Source organism: Typopeltis vanoorti, chromosome 2 (genome assembly GCF_054136105.1).
Source record: "Typopeltis vanoorti isolate ZY-2024b chromosome 2, IOZ_Tvanoo_1.0, whole genome shotgun sequence".
Lineage (NCBI taxonomy): Eukaryota > Metazoa > Arthropoda > Arachnida > Uropygi > Thelyphonidae > Typopeltis > Typopeltis vanoorti.
The window spans coordinates 70,101,770-70,121,591 of record NC_143550.1 but is presented as its reverse complement, the minus strand read 5'-3'; the positions used below and the strand labels follow the sequence as shown (position 1 = coordinate 70,121,591).

Sequence of the window (19,822 nt, the reverse complement as noted above, 5' to 3'; positions counted from 1 at the left end):
AGCTCTTTGCTTTATGCAGACGATGTTATCAGTGGCGCATCAAGAGGGGGGTAAGGGGCCTGGGCATCCCCAGAAAGAAAAGGAAAAAACACTAGAAAAATTTCCAAAAATCTTTTCCTAATTAAAATTCATTTTTTTTATTGATGTTGTGTGCTACTTATGAATTAGCGATCACTGCAGATGCTCAGTTATAGGTCATATGCGATGTGTAGTGTGTATTCGCAAAACGGCTACTCAACTCGCCCCCCCCCCCCCCAAAGGTTAAATCCTGAGCGCTCGGCCCCCTCCAAGATTAAATCCTGAGTGCACCACTGGATGTTATACTTCTAAATAAATCCATTACAAGTTTGCAAGATTCCCTGACTAAATGGAATAACTGTTGTAATAGATATGGTATGAAGGTCAGCAATAAAAAGACAAAGACAATGAAAATAGGTAGAATCATTGAAAATGTCAACTGTGTTTTGAATGGGTAACCTGTGGAACAAATAAAACATTTCAGCTACTTAGGCACGATTTTTAGTGAAGATGGTAAATTAAATATGGAAATAGACAACAGAATCAACAAAGCTGGTATGGTAGGAAGTCAACTGAATAAATTCATATGGATTAAGAGAGAAATTAGTCGGAACACTAAATTAGCTGTATACAAGATAGTGTTCAAACCAGTTTTAACTTATGGATCTGAGAGTTGGGTCAGAAGTAAAACACTTGACCAAAGATATGAGAGTCCTGAGAAAGATTAGATGCGTGAACAGATGGCATCAATGGCAATATCATATTAAAAACAAGGATATTAGGAAAGAAGTTGACATTGTAAGCATCCAGGAATGCGTTAGCAGAGCTAATCTCAGGTGGTAGGGTCACTTAAACAGAATGGGTGAGGAAAGATTAGCAAAACAAGTGTTCTCTGCCAGATTGGCAGGAAAACGACCTAGAGGAAGACCAAGATATAGGTGGATTGATATGGTACAAAGTGCCTTAGACGATAGAAATATAAGATCTCATAATGATATTGGATTCTTGACAAGTAACAGACTGATTTGGAGGAAAATTGTAGATAGGAAGTTAGTAATGAGGTTAAATTTTTCATTAAGTACTATCATATCCTGTACACCCCTTGAGAGTACATGTCAGGAATTTGATGATGATGATATTCAGTTGTAATGTTTCATTTCTGCAAAGAATACGAAGTTCTTTCCACACTACGTGTTCCACAAAGAACACTAAGAGACAATGTGGAAAACATATCATGCAAGATGCAGTACATAGAATAAATCCACAAAACAGAATACACTTCCAGAGAAGATTTCCTATATGGAAATTTAAGAGAAAATACTAACCGTACTCTCTTCCAGGTGTTTGAAAAGGTTCCTTATTCTTGTAAATTATCTTATTGTGGTGAAAATGGGGATGCTGCCAACATCTAACTAGAAGAACACAAGAAATACATCCACCACCACAACTATACTCAGTCTGGTCTAGCTAACCATGTTTTGGCTACCTTCCACAGAAAAAAAAAAAAAAATACTATGCTTCACTGCAACAAATATAAACTTGAAAGACTTTCCTCAGAATCAGCAGCAGATTTGTTAAACCAGCCTAATCTTAATAAATATGGCTGCGTTAAACTCGCAAGATTTGGGAAACTTTAATTCTTAGGTCTCCCAAATCTTGGGAGTTTAACGCAGCCATATTTATTAAGATTAGGCTGGTTTAACAAATCTGCTGCTGATTCTGAGAAAAGTCTTTCAAGTTTATATTTGTTGCAGTGAAGCATAGTGGTTTTTTTTTTTTTTTTTTTCATTTGATTCTGTGGAAGGTAGCCAAAGCATGGTCAGTTAGACCAGACTGACTATAGTTGTGGTGGTGGATGTATTTCTTGTGTTCTTCTAGGTAGATGTTGGCAGATCCCCCATTTTGATCATAGTAAGATAATTTACAAGAACAGCACCCATAGAGGGCATCCGTAATAGTACTTTAGCTTTTAGTCTAATTTTCCCCCCCACTTATTGTTTTGAGTGTTTTTTTGTGTGTGCTTTTACAAAATTGAATTTTTAACAATGTCTCTTTCAAAGAACAGGAAATATATTATCCAACAAACTTGTATTTTATTGCTTCTCTGTGGTGTATTCATTCCATTAAACATAATAATAATTTTAAAACAGCACATAAACCTTAAATACTAAACTTTAAACTAATTACTCAGCAGTTTGACTTCCATAGAAGATCACCATCTGAAGTACACACATGTATACAAACTGACATAAGCTTTGGCCAATTGACTCAACTCAGAATTTGGATTAAAAATAAAAAAAAATTAACTTCCAACAAAATCACAATGCATATGTTTTCTTTGAAAGATAATAAACTCTTAACATGTACACACGTTATACTGTTGAGTGTATTTTTGTCATTAATGTGCTCCAAATAAAATGACTTGGCTAATTTAGGGGAACTCTTATAAACTAGTCCTCAACCTAGAAATAGTGCAAAAATAAAAGTTACTACATGCTGAGTACATGATGAAACATAATTGTGTTAGTAAGTGCATTTCAATTGTTCCCTCACCATACTGGTAGAGGCTGAATTCCTCAGAGTTGAATTTTCAATCATTCATACCACAGCTGTTTTTGTGAGAACTACCATGGTGCCTGTGAAAATTTATATTATTCAAAGAATACTATCTAGTGATGGACAGAGTGAAAATCGAATTGGATTTTTACATCAACTAATTTTTAACTTGAGTACTTAGACAATTTTGTTTTGCTTGATATGCCATTATAAAAGACCTAATTTGAAAGAACAATTCAACAAAATTTAATCTGTTAGCACACAATTTATATCGATCTAATTGTTTTTTGCTATAATTAGGCAATGAAAATTATTTTCCTGAAACTAAAATCATATCTGTACAGACATATCCTCATGTATACCCTAAATCTTAAATTCCATCTAACTGCGCAACATATATTATCCACATATTTTTTATCTTTATGTATCTTCAAACAGTCAAAAGAGGAAATGGGGGGGAATGTCTTGGAAAAACTTTGGAGGGATTCCAAATACCACATTTCAGTAACATACATAAAGCCAAAGTCTCTGAGTAACTTGCATATGTTACAAGAGACGAAATGAAGCTTAGTTTGCACATTCTGAAAATACACTTAAAACAGTATCCTAGTTTTATTTACTTACTTACTCAAAACAAGTATTTTTCTTCCGTTTCTCTAATAGCTAGGTTTCTCTAATCTGCTTGCAACTGGTAAGATTCTAGATATCTTTCCAGAATCTTACTATTACTATGGATATAAACATATTCATAGTACCAATGTTGACAATGTGATATAATTAAGAGGGACATTCAGAAAGTAAGTTCCGTTTTTAGATATTTTTCACTGTAGCGCTGCGATAGCAATGGTGAGCATGCATGTTTGTTGATTCTTTAGGAAAGCATTGGTGCCATTTTCAGCCATTCTTGCAGTGCATATGCCTCTTGGTGTGTGTTTGTAATGTCTAAGAAAATCAAATTACCTGCCAAATTAGGTCAATTATTCGTTTCTTGAATGCGAGGAACGTTAAAGCAGCTGAAATTATCAGCAAATTATTGAGGTTTATGAAGAACATGCATTGAGTGATTCAATGGTATGAAGATAGGTAAGACTTTTTAATGAAGGAAGGATAGGTGTGCATGATGATGAACAGAATCATCGAAATTTTTCCTTGGTGGTCGAAAGTTTCAAGATGACAAGGTCAAAGAAGCAGTCAATACATGGTTTGCATCACAGGCGGACGATGAAGGTATACAACTCTTGGTGCCCCGTTATGATAAGTGCCTGAACAATGGCAGAAATTATGTAGAAAAGTAGTGAAAGATGTCTACTTTAATTTCCAATAAAATTTTTTTTGTAAGTATATTTCTGTTTCTCTGACAGCCCACTGGAACTTACTTTCTGGATGTCCCTCGTACTTTGATAACATACATTTCATAAGACTGAGAGTACCAGTGAGCCTGTTTGCAGCAAGCATGTGTGTGTGTAATCTCCTTGGCCAAGTAAATTTATTTATTTTTAACTTATTCCACTCAAAGGGTTGTAAATCTCTAGTATATTAACACTGTAAATGAGGGTAAGGGTTACATAATTAAGAAAGAAACTGTTTTAGAGACCACACACACACATGGAACTTTTACAAGCAACTTATAATTAAATAATTATTAAAACAACTTTACAAGACCTATAATATGCAATGTTTTTTTATATTGTTGACTATTATTACAGCAAATTATCCATTATAATAAATCCTTCTATTCCTGTGGGCCTCTGCAAGTTTGTTACATTGTGGGTTGACTGTAAATGTTTATTTATCTGGTAAGTAGGTCTAATGCAGTCTCCATATTTACCTGTTAAATAAGTATTTGAAACAGTTCCTTCAAAAACGAATGAGCTAATTATGTGCAAATTTGCTAGAGCACAATAGACATTCACTTTAGGAGAATCTCTTCCATGTTCTCAAACTTCAGGTGGTTTCTCTGTGCCCCAAATATTGTAATTATGGTGATTAATTTTGCCAATGAAGTGAAATATTGCTTAATGGCCTAATTTTTGACAATGTTAACAAATGAAGCATTATTTTTTTAACTTGTTTTGAGAATTTTGTTAACTAATGCTTGAGGAATATCCAGTTTCAAACGAATCCCATCATACAAACATCCACAGACTGTTTGTAAAAGATTGCTCTATAAACACAGGTCAATTTTTTTTTATACCTGGTCTTCTAATTCAGTGCTTCCCAAACTTCTGGATGTCAGGGCCCCCTTTGGAAAAATTAAAATATTTCATGCCCCCCCACCCTCGAAAAAAAAATCGTATTATAGACATATTATTATAATATTTATTGTATTTATATTCAATACAAAACATACACAACGAATATTGCAAAAATCAAATTCAAATATTACATTTTTAGCATCTTACATACACATTTGACATGGCACGTTATTGCATATTTTTATATAGATAGATATATTGCTATTCTACATTTGTAGTACAAGCACATGAAACGTAAAACGATTAGTAATAAAGAAAGAATTAAAAACATAAAAGAAGTTTAATAACAATTTAATGTGATGGATGTGTTTCAATACTGCTACACCAATATCAGATGAAATATTTGAAACTGCAATTCTTAGAGTTCTGCTTTGAAATTAAACTTATGTGAATAAACATATATTTACTAATATTCATTAAGCACCGAAATACGCAGGAAGCAAAATTTGTGAACTCCCACCAATGTGATTTTTTTCCCCATTAAAATATAAAAAATAACAAAAATTAAATACCTTTCTTTTAAGATAAAAAAAAATCTACTTAGCTTAAAACATTTTCAATTTGTTTTCACCCCCCCCCCCCACCTCAACAAAACCTACGGCCCACAGTTTGGGAAGTGCTGTTCTAATTCATTGCTTATCATTAATGGCATTATCTCTGTTTAAATTTTTTCATTCAGTTTGTAAGTGAATTTCTGGTAAGATTCTAGATATCCTTCTACAATCTTACTGGGTATAACGTACTGGTTGACAATGTGATAATTACTTTGGCAGCATACGACAGCAAGGGACATTTCCTTGTTCTAAGTCCTAAACTTTCTTCTGACAGCTGATACTGATTTCAGCTTGGCTAGCAGAAGAACATAATTGACCTTTCTTCTTCAAAAGATGCCATTCAGTATAGTGCAAGATTTATTACTTGGAAAATAAAAAAAAAGTTCAAAAGAAAAAAATTAGAGCAAATGCATTATTAACAAGTTTATTTAATAAATATTGAATAAATTCTCTGTTGCATTCTGCAAAATGTTTATATCTTATATAGAAGTGGAGTTATTAAAAATTCATATCACACAAGGACTTTATAGACACCCTATATAATACAATACACGAACAAAGAAAATTAAGGAGCTCAAAGAACTTGCCACTTTTTTTGCTTTTACTACACACTACCTATTATAATAGATCCATCAGAGAAAAGGATAACTTTCAATACCATATATCTTGTGTATTACATGTCTTAATGTTGGTAAGCTTGGGGTATTGATTTCAAATGTCTATTGTTTAAAATTGCTTGATATTTATCAAGGAAATTAATATTTGTCTACCAAATGAAATATAGAGCATTTTTATAATTTTTGTTTTCCTTATTGTAGAATGCCAAACCAGATTTTGTGTTTTCTTTCTCAAAATTTGGCAGGCAGGATCTGAATTTCTTCTGATTTGACTGTCAGTCCTAATGGCTTCAGGAACTAAGGTTTCAGAAATTAAGTACAGCATCACTGCTTTCCAGAATATGTGCTATCATGTTTATAATGTGATTTATAAAATTGTAACATATTGTATTATAAGATATTGTAAATCCTGGATGAGCTCATATACAAAGCTTGTATTTTTAAATTACATATTCCTGTACTTGTAGTTTCATATGAAATGCAGTTAGTATGTGAGCATAGAATTTTGATTTTTAAAAAATTGGTGATAGGGCAATTTTAAGCTCATTTTTGAATTCATCATCAGAATTAATCAGACTCACCTACTTTTGCTTCAAGACGAAATGGCTAGTTTGTTGTACAGTATTATTAGACCAAGTACAACCACCAACTGAACAAATCATGCAGTTATAAAAGGACAGTCGTTATTTATAAATCACATTACAAACAAGAGCTGGCTCCTACAAACATCCATGCCTTATTCAGAATTCAGACCTACAACCTGTTGACTGAAGAGCAGGTATACTGCTTGCCTGGCCTACCATACAATAAATTTACTTATAATTTTAAAAGTCTTCTGCTTATACTTAGCACATATGGTTTCTTTGATTAAGATTCAGCATAAATCAATAAGCATAATGGAATTTTATTTGCCTGAGTACTGTAGTTCTACAACATCCTGTCAGAATCATTTATAAATACTGTAAAATATACAGTATTCCTTGAAGTAAGACAGATTCAGATGTACTTGAAAATATTAAAAGCAAGTCTCATTTCATTTTCAAGCTACTGCTTCATACTTTGAGATTAACAACAGCTACAGAAGGGTAATTAAGTGTTGTTATATCATTATGTAATAATTTATAATAGAGGATTTCAAAATCCTTTGAAAAATATCTGTTACAAAAAATTACTTACATAGTAGATTTTTTTAAAACATCTATAATTAATTTCAGTTACAAAAAAAAAAGTTTTAATTTGTTGACCAGTATCAATATTTTAATCCATAAATATAGCTTAAACAGCTGACTAGTTTATGTCATCAGTACATGTGTGTGTTTAATATCCAAAAGATATGGCTACCCTTCCATTCCCTATGCATAAACAAACAGAATTATGCAAATTAAGTAGAAACAGCATTTTTCTTATTTCTTTTCTCATCTTGTAAATTCATGTCTGTCTTTATACTGAATTAATGTATCAGTAACAATTGTATTCAAAACATAAACTGAATAGATTTTGCAATTATTAGAAAACACATCACAATAATGTGCAAGCACTAATGAGCATCACATGCTCATCTATTTAAATGTACATAAGAATGCCACTAGATGATCACAAATAAAATTTGATATTTGGGATCAAACTATAATTTGCAATCGATTCTGGTTAAAACTGAAAATCTTTCATTCATGTTGATGTTTAGTGAAGAAAACAAGCATCTAAAGGCTCATTAATTAACTAACTAAACTTATTTAGCTAATTAGATTACTAAGCCAATAGCCTTGATCACAAAGAAACATACTACACACTTGCCCAAAGGTGCATTAGCAGAAAGGCAAATATACATAGACTGTAAAAGGCAGGTTTCTATATGGAGGCAGTGATGAATTTTCTTGGTGACAGTCTTAAAATTATGGTATCCCAGATTTTGGCAATGGAATGCAGATAATTTAAGTTTGGAGACAGTTGTAGAGTAGAGCTGTGGCAGATTCCAGAAATATTCTCTCTCTCTTTGATTTAAATCTATTTCTATACAAAAGGGAGATCTGCCCCACTGGATCCAGTGATCTCTATTCATGGTATAGTCTGCCATCCCAGAAGGGTTGTAGTGCAGATGATGGAAATATTTTCTGTGTACTTATAGACATATATGGCAGTTCTTTTTGTCTGTCTGCTGAAGAATTTAAGTTTGCAGGAGCAGAGGATTCTGCTGGTGGAGAAGATCATTTGGTGAGTGGATAAGGGGAGATAATTTTTGGTAAGGCCTGAGGGAGGTCTGCATGTTGTACCTTTTAAGAATGCATACAATTTTTTCTGAGGTGTCTCGTATTAGGAATGGTAATGGATTTTTTGTATTCTAAATTATGGGGAGGATTAGGTTTGGAAGGTAGGCAGAAAGCTCTGTTGATTTCATTAAAGGGAAAGCCAAAAAAGCATCCAGAACATGATCAATTTCGGAGAACAGACCAGGAGCAGATAGTTCTAGCTCTATTTGCTAAGGTTTTGATAATGCCTTACTGTTGGAAGGGGTGGTGGTGGTGTGATAGATGTACCATCCAGTGTGGGTAAGTTTTCTGTAGACTGATGAAGATCACGATCCATTTGGTAGTTGGGTAACTAAAGTGTCAAGGAAGGAGAGACAGTTTTATTGTTTTCTTTTTTCAATGGTGAAACAGATCCTTGGGTGTGAAAGGATAAAAATGTTCTTAACATATCCATGCCATATTGTATGGTTTTTAGAGGGGCCAGTTTGAGGCCATGTTTTCAAAATATTCCATATTTTAAAGGTGCCTGTGATATAACAATCATACAAAGAAAATAACACGATAATCACAGTTAAAAAATGAAAAGCACAAATATTTTGTACTGAAACTTACAGTACATTGTCAAATGGATAATGCAGAATTAATTCTATATTTGTTAGATTTAAAGAGATTATTAGGTCACCTGAAGCTCATGCAATTTATACTCGCATTTTTTGTTTGTACCGAACTACTTCAAAAGGCTAAAAAAGATTTATCATCTAATATTCAGTTTATTTCAGATCTTGAAATAAATATTTCGGCTACTCTGGACGATGAATTACTGGGTATCATTCTATGCATTTCAAAACAATCACTAACTTGCTATTACAACAGACATTCACATAGAGTGATGCAGAAATATGAATTATTATATTATAAGCAAACATTCACTGGAAACATTCCTACTAATAAATGGGTAACAAACATTTCTGAATATCCATTGACTAATGCTGAGATAGGATTTTGCTGTTGTACCTGAACCCATTCCATATCTTGATTTTTTGCATAATATCGAATGCAATCTTTCTGGTCTTTCAAGTGAAGATGCTAAACTATTTTGAAATCGCTCCAACATTCTTTAGAAGCAAATTACCACTATGTAATTTATCAACTGAATTCTAAGTGCTACTTTCATTAAAACAAAAGAACAATATATATCCATTTCTAAAGAAAAAGCTGTAGCCATAATGGATAAGGTTCACTATGAAAGGAAAATAGATGGTCTTTTATAGGATACCTCCACCTATCAAGAAATTAGTTATAACCAGTGCTTTTTTTTAGGAGAGTATGCAATGGTACAGTGTACTAGTACCTTTATTATAAAAGTGATGTGTTGCATAAGGAAGCAGCACATTTAGAAATGTGTAATACTTACATTTTTGACTATGTCTACTGGAAAGATATTTGCTTTATAAAACTTTTCATATTTACTATATACAATTTTTATTTAACATTATGGTATGGTATTTTTACTTTTATATATGTACATGTGTGTGTGTGTGTGTGTGTGTGTGTGTGTGTGTGTGTGTATATATATATATATATATATATAAATATTCTTTCATAATAAATTATGGTAAACTAAACTGTGTATCTACTTAATTTGTTGTTCCTATTACAGAAACATGCACAAATCTTTAAATTTAAAAGTACCTGACATTAAACAACAAATTACACGATAACCACAGTAAGCAACTTTTTCGAAAGTTAAAAGGGAGACAGTAGATAGTTAAATTCTGTTAGCACGAGAAGTTTAAATTCTGAGAACAAATAAGTGAAATAATTAAAATAAAAAAAAATGCAAGCCTTCCCTTTTGCGAAAAAACTTTTGATTTTAGTTTCTTTTCTGGGTCAGAAATTTGTGTTATTATGAATAGCATAACAGAAGTAACAAACTGTGCAAAAATGGAAACAAATAATTTTTTTAGTTTTCTTTTCACATTCTTTTAATTTTTAATTTTTTTGAGATTAAAGAATGAGTAATGGCACCTCTTGTTTTACAAAAAAGCATGGTTTTAACCCTATCAAAATACAGATTAACCAATTAGATAAGATTTTTGAAGAAACTGTTAGCCAGGATGAAATACGTTGAATAGGTTGCAATCTGGATCATTTATCAAGAATTCCACACATTTTCTTGAAAAAAATCAAGAATACTGCAATACATGAGTCAGATTGTGTTGTTTATTATTTTAACGGTATAATAGAACACAGAAACTAAGTAAATAATTAATTTATTGACTTGATGCTGATATTTCGCTGGTATTATAACCAGCATCTTCAGAGCACAAAAACACTGTTTGTCACAATACGCGAGACTAAAACAACATGGTGTACTTAACCAAAATTGTAGCAGCAACACAAAGACTAGAGTCCTGATTTTGGCGCCCTCTATCTGAGAAAAAAAAAAAAAAAAAAAAACCCGCTATCATATATTACTAGAGTCCTAGAAAAGTACTAGTTTTTTCTTAATATGACTGTCTCCCAGATCTTCGGCAAGTTAATACAGCCATATTTGTTGAGATTTGGAGTGTGTTTTAGGGCTTCTGTCGCCTCTAAGAACAATCTCTCTGATTTATATGGGTTTCTTTGTAGTACTTTTGTGTTTTTCCAGTTGATCCTGTGTGCAGGGGTATCCAGAGCATGGTCTGCTAGGCCCGACTTCCCATAATGATATTTCCGGACGTATCGTTTATGTTCGCTGATGCGGATATTCACAGTTCTTCCTGCTTGACCGTAGTAGGCTTGATTGCATGAGCAGGGTACTTGGTAGACTCCTGGATGTGATAAAGGAGGAATGCTGTCCTTGGGTGAGCGGATGAGGGTGGCTAATTTGCTACATGGTCTGAATGTGGTGCATAGTTTATGTTTATTGAGGATTCTTGAGATCTTTTCGGATGTGCCTTTAATGTAGGGGATGGTGACTGTTTTGTTGTAGTTCTCTGTGGTAGATGGTGGGAGGGGTTTCTTAGGAGTGTTTAGTATTTTGTTTATTTTTTGTGGATTGTAGCCGTTGGCCAAGAAGGTGTGGCGTAAGTGAGTCAGTTCAGCAGTCAGAGCCTTGTCATTTGAACAGATTGCTCTCGCTCTATGGGTTAGCGTTTTTAATATGCCATATTGTTGAGAAGGATGATGGTGTGATTGTTTATGTAAGTATCTGCCTGTATGTGTGGGTTTTCTGAAAACTGAAAATGATAAGGAACCATCTGGGAGACGTGTGATGAGTGTATCCAGGAAGGGCAGACAGTTGTTGGCTTCCAGTTCCATAGTAAAGTGGATTTTTAGATGTTGGCTATTTAAATGTGCTAAGAATGTTTTCAATGTCTCAGGGCCATGTGGCCAAATAGCAAGCACATCATCAACATAGCGTAGCCAAAGTGTTGGTTTGAGAGTGGCTGTATTGATTGCTTGTTTTTCCAGGTGTTCTATGTAAAAGTTGGCTAGGAGGGGAGAAAGGGGGGAGCCCATGGCTGTCCCATCAATTTGTTTGTATATTTTCCCTTTCCATGTGAAATATCCTGCATGTATTGTGAATTTGAATAGTTCAAATATATCAGGGGGGAAGTGTGACTTCAGTAGATTGAGGGTTTCTATTAGTGGTACATTTGTGAATAGTGAAGTGATGTCAAAGCTTACTATTAAGTCTGAGCTTTTTAGGGTGAGGTGTTGTAAGATGCTTTTTAGGTGTGCTGAATTTTTGATAAAGGAGGGAGAATTGTTAGTGAGAGTGGCTAGTAGCTTCGCTAAATGTCTAGCCAGTTTGTATGTGGGACTATTTATACTGTCCACAATTGGGCGTAGGGGTGTGCCTGGTTTGTGAATTTTTGGTGATCCATAGATCCTCGGTGTTTTAACATGGAAAGGTTTGAGTTTGTTAACTGTGTCTTTGGGCCAGGAAGTGACTTTTTTTAATAATTTTCGTGCCTTATTCTTTTGTGTGTTGGTAGGATTGCGATCTATAATTTTGTATGTTGACTGATCTTGTAATAGTGTGTGCATTTTGTTTTCATATTCAGTTGTGTCCATCACCACGGTTGCATTTCCTTTGTCTGCTTTTGTTATGGTAATCTGGCTGTTGTTGTGTAGCTCTTTTATAGCAATGAATTCCTTATGTGGGATATTATTTTTTGGAGGCTTGGACTTGATTAGGATGTTGGCCACATCTAAACGTATGTTGTTAGCTATTGTTGGAGGCAGGTCATAAATTCCTCGTTCGATGGACGCCATTATTTCGGCTTTTGGAACTTGCTTGGGAGTTATGGCAAAGTTGTGCCATAACTCCCAAGAAGTTTCGACAGAGTCAAAAACCGGCACCAAAAGAAGTTCGAAAATCTACAACAACGGAACACCATACAACGACCACAATTACAACAAGACCTCGTCGTCGTGAATCTATCGTCACTCACCTTAAGCAAAGAAGCCACGACTGCTTTAAGTCGAGGGCACAACTTTGCCATAACTCCCAAGCAAGTTCCAAAAGCCGAAATAATGGCGTCCATCGAACGAGGAATTTACGACCTGCCTCCAACAATAGCTAACAACATACGTTTAGATGTGGCCAACATCCTAATCAAGTCCAAGCCTCCAAAAAATAATATCCCACATAAGGAATTCATTGCTGTAAAAGAGCTACACAACAACAGCCAGATTACCATAACAAAAGCAGACAAAGGAAATGCAACCGTGGTGATGGACACAACTGAATATGAAAACAAAATGCACACACTATTACAAGATCAGTCAACATACAAAATTATAGATCGCAATCCTACCAACACACAAAAGAATAAGGCACGAAAATTATTAAAAAAAAGTCACTTCCTGGCCCAAAGACACAGTTAACAAACTCAAACCTTTCCATGTTAAAACACCGAGGATCTATGGATCACCAAAAATTCACAAACCAGGCACACCCCTACGCCCAATTGTGGACAGTATAAATAGTCCCACATACAAACTGGCTAGACATTTAGCGAAGCTACTAGCCACTCTCACTAACAATTCTCCCTCCTTTATCAAAAATTCAGCACACCTAAAAAGCATCTTACAACACCTCACCCTAAAAAGCTCAGACTTAATAGTAAGCTTTGACATCACTTCACTATTCACAAATGTACCACTAATAGAAACCCTCAATCTACTGAAGTCACACTTCCCCCCTGATATATTTGAACTATTCAAATTCACAATACATGCAGGATATTTCACATGGAAAGGGAAAATATACAAACAAATTGATGGGACAGCCATGGGCTCCCCCCTTTCTCTCCCCCTAGCCAACTTTTACATAGAACACCTGGAAAAACAAGCAATCAATACAGCCACTCTCAAACCAACACTTTGGCTACGCTATGTTGATGATGTGCTTGCTATTTGGCCACATGGCCCTGAGACATTGAAAACATTCTTAGCACATTTAAATAGCCAACATCCAAAAATCCACTTTACTATGGAACTGGAAGCCAACAACTGTCTGCCCTTCCTGGATACACTCATCACACGTCTCCCAGATGGTTCCTTATCATTTTCAGTTTTCAGAAAACCCACACATACAGGCAGATACTTACACAAACAATCACACCATCATCCTTCTCAACAATATGGCATATTAAAAACGCTAACCCATAGAGCGAGAGCAATCTGTTCAAATGACAAGGCTCTGACTGCTGAACTGACTCACTTACGCCACACCTTCTTGGCCAACGGCTACAATCCACAAAAAATAAACAAAATACTAAACACTCCTAAGAAACCCCTCCCACCATCTACCACAGAGAACTACAACAAAACAGTCACCATCCCCTACATTAAAGGCACATCCGAAAAGATCTCAAGAATCCTCAATAAACATAAACTACGCACCACATTCAGACCATGTAGCAAATTAGCCACCCTCATCCGCTCACCCAAGGACAGCATTCCTCCTTTATCACATCCAGGAGTCTACCAAGTACCCTGCTCATGCAATCAAGCCTACTACGGTCAAACAGGAAGAACTGTGAATATCCGCATCAGCGAACATAAACGATACGTCCGGAAATATCATTATGGGAAGTCGGGCCTAGCAGACCATGCTCTGGATACCCCTGCACACAGGATCAACTGGAAAAACACAAAAGTACTACACAGAAACCCATATAAATCAGAGAGATTGTTCTTAGAGGCGACAGAAGCCCTAAAACACACTCCAAATCTCAACAAATATGGCTGTATTAACTTGCCGAAGATCTGGGAGACAGTCATATTAAGAAAAAACTAGCACTTTTCTAGGACTCTAGTAATATATGATAGCATTTTTTTTTTTTTTTTTTTTTTTTTTTTTTTTTTTTTCAGATAGAGGGCGCCAAAATCAGGACTCTAGTCTTTGTGTTGCTGCTACAATTTTGGTTAAGTACACCATGTTGTTTTAGTCTCGCGTATTGTGACAAACAGTGTTTTTGTGCTCTGAAGATGCTGGTTATAATACCAGCGAAATATCAGCATCAAGTCAATAAATTAATTATTTACTTAGTTTCTGTGTTCTATTATACCGTTAAAATAATAAACAACATGTTCGACGAACACATAAGTCTGTCCACACATGAGTCAGATATTTTAGTTTTGACAATGATTCTCTATTTACCAACATTCTGCTGTCTGACACTATTAGTTTTCTATACGATAATTTCTCTTCTGATGTGAAGATTTTTCAATTTGTGATACAATCAGAATATCATTATTATTACGTAATACCTCCAATGAGTCCAAAGACTCATCGAGGGAGGCCACCTGCTCTACAATTCTGTCTCCACTCAATCCACCAACTACACCAATGCCATCTACCGACCACCACCACTAGTATTTTCATAGACAATCACAAACACCCATGCCAGGATTTGAACCCCACAACCTTTTCAGTGGAGAGCGGATATGCTAACCACTCGGCAAACCAGGCCGGTCATATTTCAGCTGGAAAAACAAGATCTATAAACAGATCTTGTTTTGGTTGAAGGCATAGCCATGGGTAGCCTTTTGAACTATTTTTTTGAACCATCTAGAGATAACTTGTTTCAATCCACTAAATCCCCACCCCCACTTCTGTTTTTGCTGTGTTGAAGACATTTTTTTCTATTTGGCCTCATTGTGAAAGCAAACATATAATTTCAGTGACCTAAAGGAAATGATCTAGCTACTGTGATGCATTTCTCTTTAACCATTATGTTTTGGATCTGTTTATTAATGCTTTAAATTCTCCATCTATCAGCAATTTTGATATAGGAAACTTCTTTATGTAGTTTGTTAAGATTTCCAGTATTGCAGCAAGATTAAGAGGACACTGTATTGTTAATAGAAGCAGATAGGTTATTAATATATAAAAAGAAAAGTGAATGCAAAAAGAATGAAGCATTTCAAAATTAGTCACAAGTGGTATATATGCAGTGAGTGGCCATGGTGGAAATTGGCAATCCAATTAAAAACATATGTTATGACTATGTGTCTTTCATAACTTTGAAAGACAATCACATACAGTCAAATATATGGTATGGCACAAAAAACAGTATATTGAACTTCAACACCCTCCCCCCTTTCAGTACATACGCTATGAGATATGCCGTTACTGCATGCCCATCAATATAGAAAGCGCATGAGTAGAGTCTATGCCATTACATTTAGCTGTACCATGGTGTTGCCATTGGATGAAAAGACATTTACTGTTTAACATTATTTTTGTTCATACGAAGTTGGTAGAGCAAATGGTCCAAGCCTATGACATGCTTGTGAGGAGCTTGTTCATCGTTACTGTAAGCATGCCCCAAGCAATAGTGTTATCACTGCCTTAATTGAGAGGATACGATGGACTGAGAGTGTTCTGCAGCAATGCAAAGGACATTTGGGGAGACCAAAAGCTGTTAACACAAATGAGAATCATGAGCATGTGCTGGAGCAAGTGTTACAGTCACCGAAATACAGTCAACACTGAACAGCAGTAAAACTTGGGATATCAAGGTGGTCACTACAGAGAATTTTCATACATCATTCAGATGGTTCAGTGTTTAACAGCAACAAATTATGCTGCACAGCGGGAATACTGTACATGCGTGCTGGCCAAAGATCCATCCTTCCTCCATAATGTCTCGTTCTTGGATGAAGTGCATTTCGAAGTGGTCATGTAAACAGCCAAACCTACAGATTTCTTGAGACCTGAATTTGTCCAAGAGAAACCTCTTCACAGCAAGAAGGTCACTGCATGGTGAAGAGTTTCTGGCTGTGGCATAATGCCCCCCCACCCCCACTTCATTGAAGAGGGTGCTGTAACTGCTACATTGAGAATGTGTTGGTTTCATTCATTCAGGATTTGCATAGGATGTGTAATGCAAAAAACATTCCATTTCGTGCACAGGTATTCCAACAGGATGGAGCAACCTGTCACACATCATGTGGTTTTAGAGCCTATTTATCAGAATAATTCCCCAGAAGGCTCATTTCAAGGTTCACAGAATTCTCAAACTCTTCACTTTCTCCTGATCTCACATCACCTGATGCCTCCATTTGGGGGTATGTTGAAAGGATGGGTATTCCACCATGACTCGCCTTCAAACCTTGATGAACTAAGGTATAAAATTACATGATATGTCCAGCAGATGTCCCAACCCTTGTTCTTCAAGATGACTTAAAAACATTTACATGCACTACAAAACTGTCTTGAAAGACAGGGTGCCCATATCAAGCATGTAACCTACTATCGTTAATGCTTTATTCAACCAAGATTCTGCCAATAGTTGTGGATGTACATATCATCATGTGCAAACATATATTTCTTTGTTAATAAACCCATTTATTTACTCCACAACAGATATTGATACATTTATTCAGTACTGTTTTCTTTTTATAGATATTATTTCTGGGAAAATTCCCATATTACTCCTCTAAAAGAATTATTATTTTTATGGCTAATATAGCCTTTGTTTAGGAGTGCCCCCTTTTTACAATGTCATTGGCTTTTTTTACTCAAATCTTAGGGCATTACTGATATGTTATAAAACTAATATAGGAGGAAAATTCAGACATATCGTTTTTTGGATGTTATTGGCCATCTCCTTGTTCCAGTGATATGCATTCATCTGCTGTTAAAGGAAAGGGGGTTTTGGAAAAGTGGGGGAATTATTTGAAAAAAAACCTGGGTTTTTTATATGTATAATATTATTATTATTAAGGGTAGGTAGAGAGTGCTTTGGGAGGGGGGGGTGAGAGAAGGATATGAAAATAGAAACTATCTTTTGGGGAAGAGCAAGGATTGATGGGAAAAGGTCAGGGGCGGGAGTAACAGGGTGTGAGCTGATTATGTAGGGACGTGGACGTTTATTGAGTTTCTCCGAGAGTTGGAATCTCCATAACATAAAAATTAGATCACGACTCCAACCAATAGGAGATGACACAAGCACACCAAAGACAGAAACACCAAGCCGACATGACATAGCCTCCACCTCTCACAAGTTCCGAAGACGACGCACTGTCAAAATGGCTCACACCCCTGACCTTTTCCCATCAAGCCATCCTCTTCCCCAAAAAATAGTTTCTATTTTCAGATCCTTTTCTCACCTCCCTTCCCAAAGTGCGCTCTACCAGCCTTAATAATTGATAATATCATACATATAAAAAAACCAGGGTTTTTTCAAATAATTCCCCCACATTGCTTTACCCCACTTTTCCCAAACCCCTTTCCTTTAACAGCAGATGAATGCATATCGCAGGGACAAGGAGACAGCCAACAACATGCAAAAAAGGTACAGTGGTATCTCGCTAATCCGAACCTCTTTAGTCCGAACCCTCCAGTAATCTGAACTGCAGTTTGAAAGAAAAAAAAATGTTATTTATTACGTATTATTATTTTGTGTACTATTATTTTTATTTAATAATTATTATTTATTTTATTATTATTACAGTACAGTATTTGTTTCGTACTGTCGATTGCAGGGTTATACTGGAGGCCTATTTTGATGTATTGTGTATTCACATTTGCTTTTTTATACTGTACAGTACATACTGTATTGTCGGCATGAATCACAAATATACACAAAAAGAGGAAATTCAAAACGAATGTGGTTAAAAATATAAATCCAGATGATCAAATTTCACAAACAGATGTTACAGAATGGATTACAGGTAGAACCAAAGTGCAATCGAAATCAAATCAGATGCTGAAATTATAAATATGATGCTACATATTTATGATGTATTATGTAGAGTCACCATCATCTTCTAATAAATTAGAAGACAATGATAACGATGAGGAACTCGATGAAAAAAAAAAGTAAAACATGAAGAGGCAGCTTACAGTTTTAATATGTGTATAGAATGTTCTAAGCAAATGATATGCCATTCCACAAAATTTTGTTGCTAATGCAGCTCCGAGAAGAAGCATTCAAAAAGGTTTAGCTTCGAAGAAACAAAAGAAAATCAGTGACAAAGAAATAAAAACCTTTTTTTTGTGTGTTTATTTTGTGAAATCTAAAATTATGCAATTTTATTAAATCAGAATCCTCAACAATACAGGTACAAGAAATTAAATTTTTTACTAAAATAAACTTGTGTACTGTATTATTTCTTGTTTTACATTACAGTACAGTAGCTTTTTTTCTATCAGTTTCTATCATTGATGTGCCATTAGAATCTGATTATTTTTGTGTTAAACGCTAGTTATTGTTGTCTCTTGGGGGGAAATTTGCTAATCCGAACTTTTCGCTAATCTGAACGAGCATGGTTTTTATTAGTTCGGATTAGTGAGATACCACTGTATGTCTGAATTTTCCTCCTATATTATTCTTTGTATATTAGTTTTATTAGGCATCAGTAATGCCCTAAGATTTGAGTAAAAAGCCAATGACACTATAAAAAAAGGGCACTCCTAAACAAAAGTAGGCCATATTAGCCATAAAAATAATATATATATATATTTTTTTTTTTTTTTTGCACCATACTATACTTTTCATTTTAATACTGATTTTATAATCATTATTACTATTACTGTTATTATTTTCAATTATAACAAATAAATCATGTCATACTTTTCAAGAAGGTAATTAATAATCTCTTCATGATTAAATGATGCAGCCCGGTGAAGGGGAGTTTCCTGAGATCCATTTACAATATTAACATTACAACCCCAGTTAATGAGTTCTTTAACAATAGTAAGATTTCCAGTAACTGCTGCTAGATGAAGAGGATAAGTGTAATTTTCTCTTGGTTTGTTTGCATCAGCTCCTGCAATAAAACAAAATTTAATAGTCTGCTCAAGTTATCTGTACTACCATTGTTATTTTTATTTTTTTTTACTACTCCCATCCACAAAAGATAATAAATGTATGTTACATTACTATTACTGGTGGGCTATGGATTTATTTTTTTATATTTATCTTTTTTTTTTTTTCACATAATCTGGAAACCATGCTACAGGGAAACCAAATGGAAAAGTTTTTCAAGTCACCTCAAGCTTCAAATAAGTGGAGCAGCAAATTCACTGGGCAATGAAATTCATCTCTACCTAAAGACACTCACAA

At 34.8% G+C, this 19,822-nt stretch overlaps 1 protein-coding gene across 1 annotated transcript in view; it reads right to left on the bottom strand.

Moving 5' to 3' along the window:
* LOC150109149 (transient receptor potential cation channel subfamily A member 1 homolog) overlaps nt 1–19,822 on the bottom strand; it is a 475,501-nt gene that overhangs the window by 340,795 nt on the left and 114,884 nt on the right. The window contains exon 8 of the mRNA XM_090411752.1: nt 19,331–19,526. Coding sequence (XP_090267878.1) covers nt 19,331–19,526 — 196 coding nt within the window. The remainder of the gene's footprint in view (nt 1–19,330; nt 19,527–19,822) is intronic.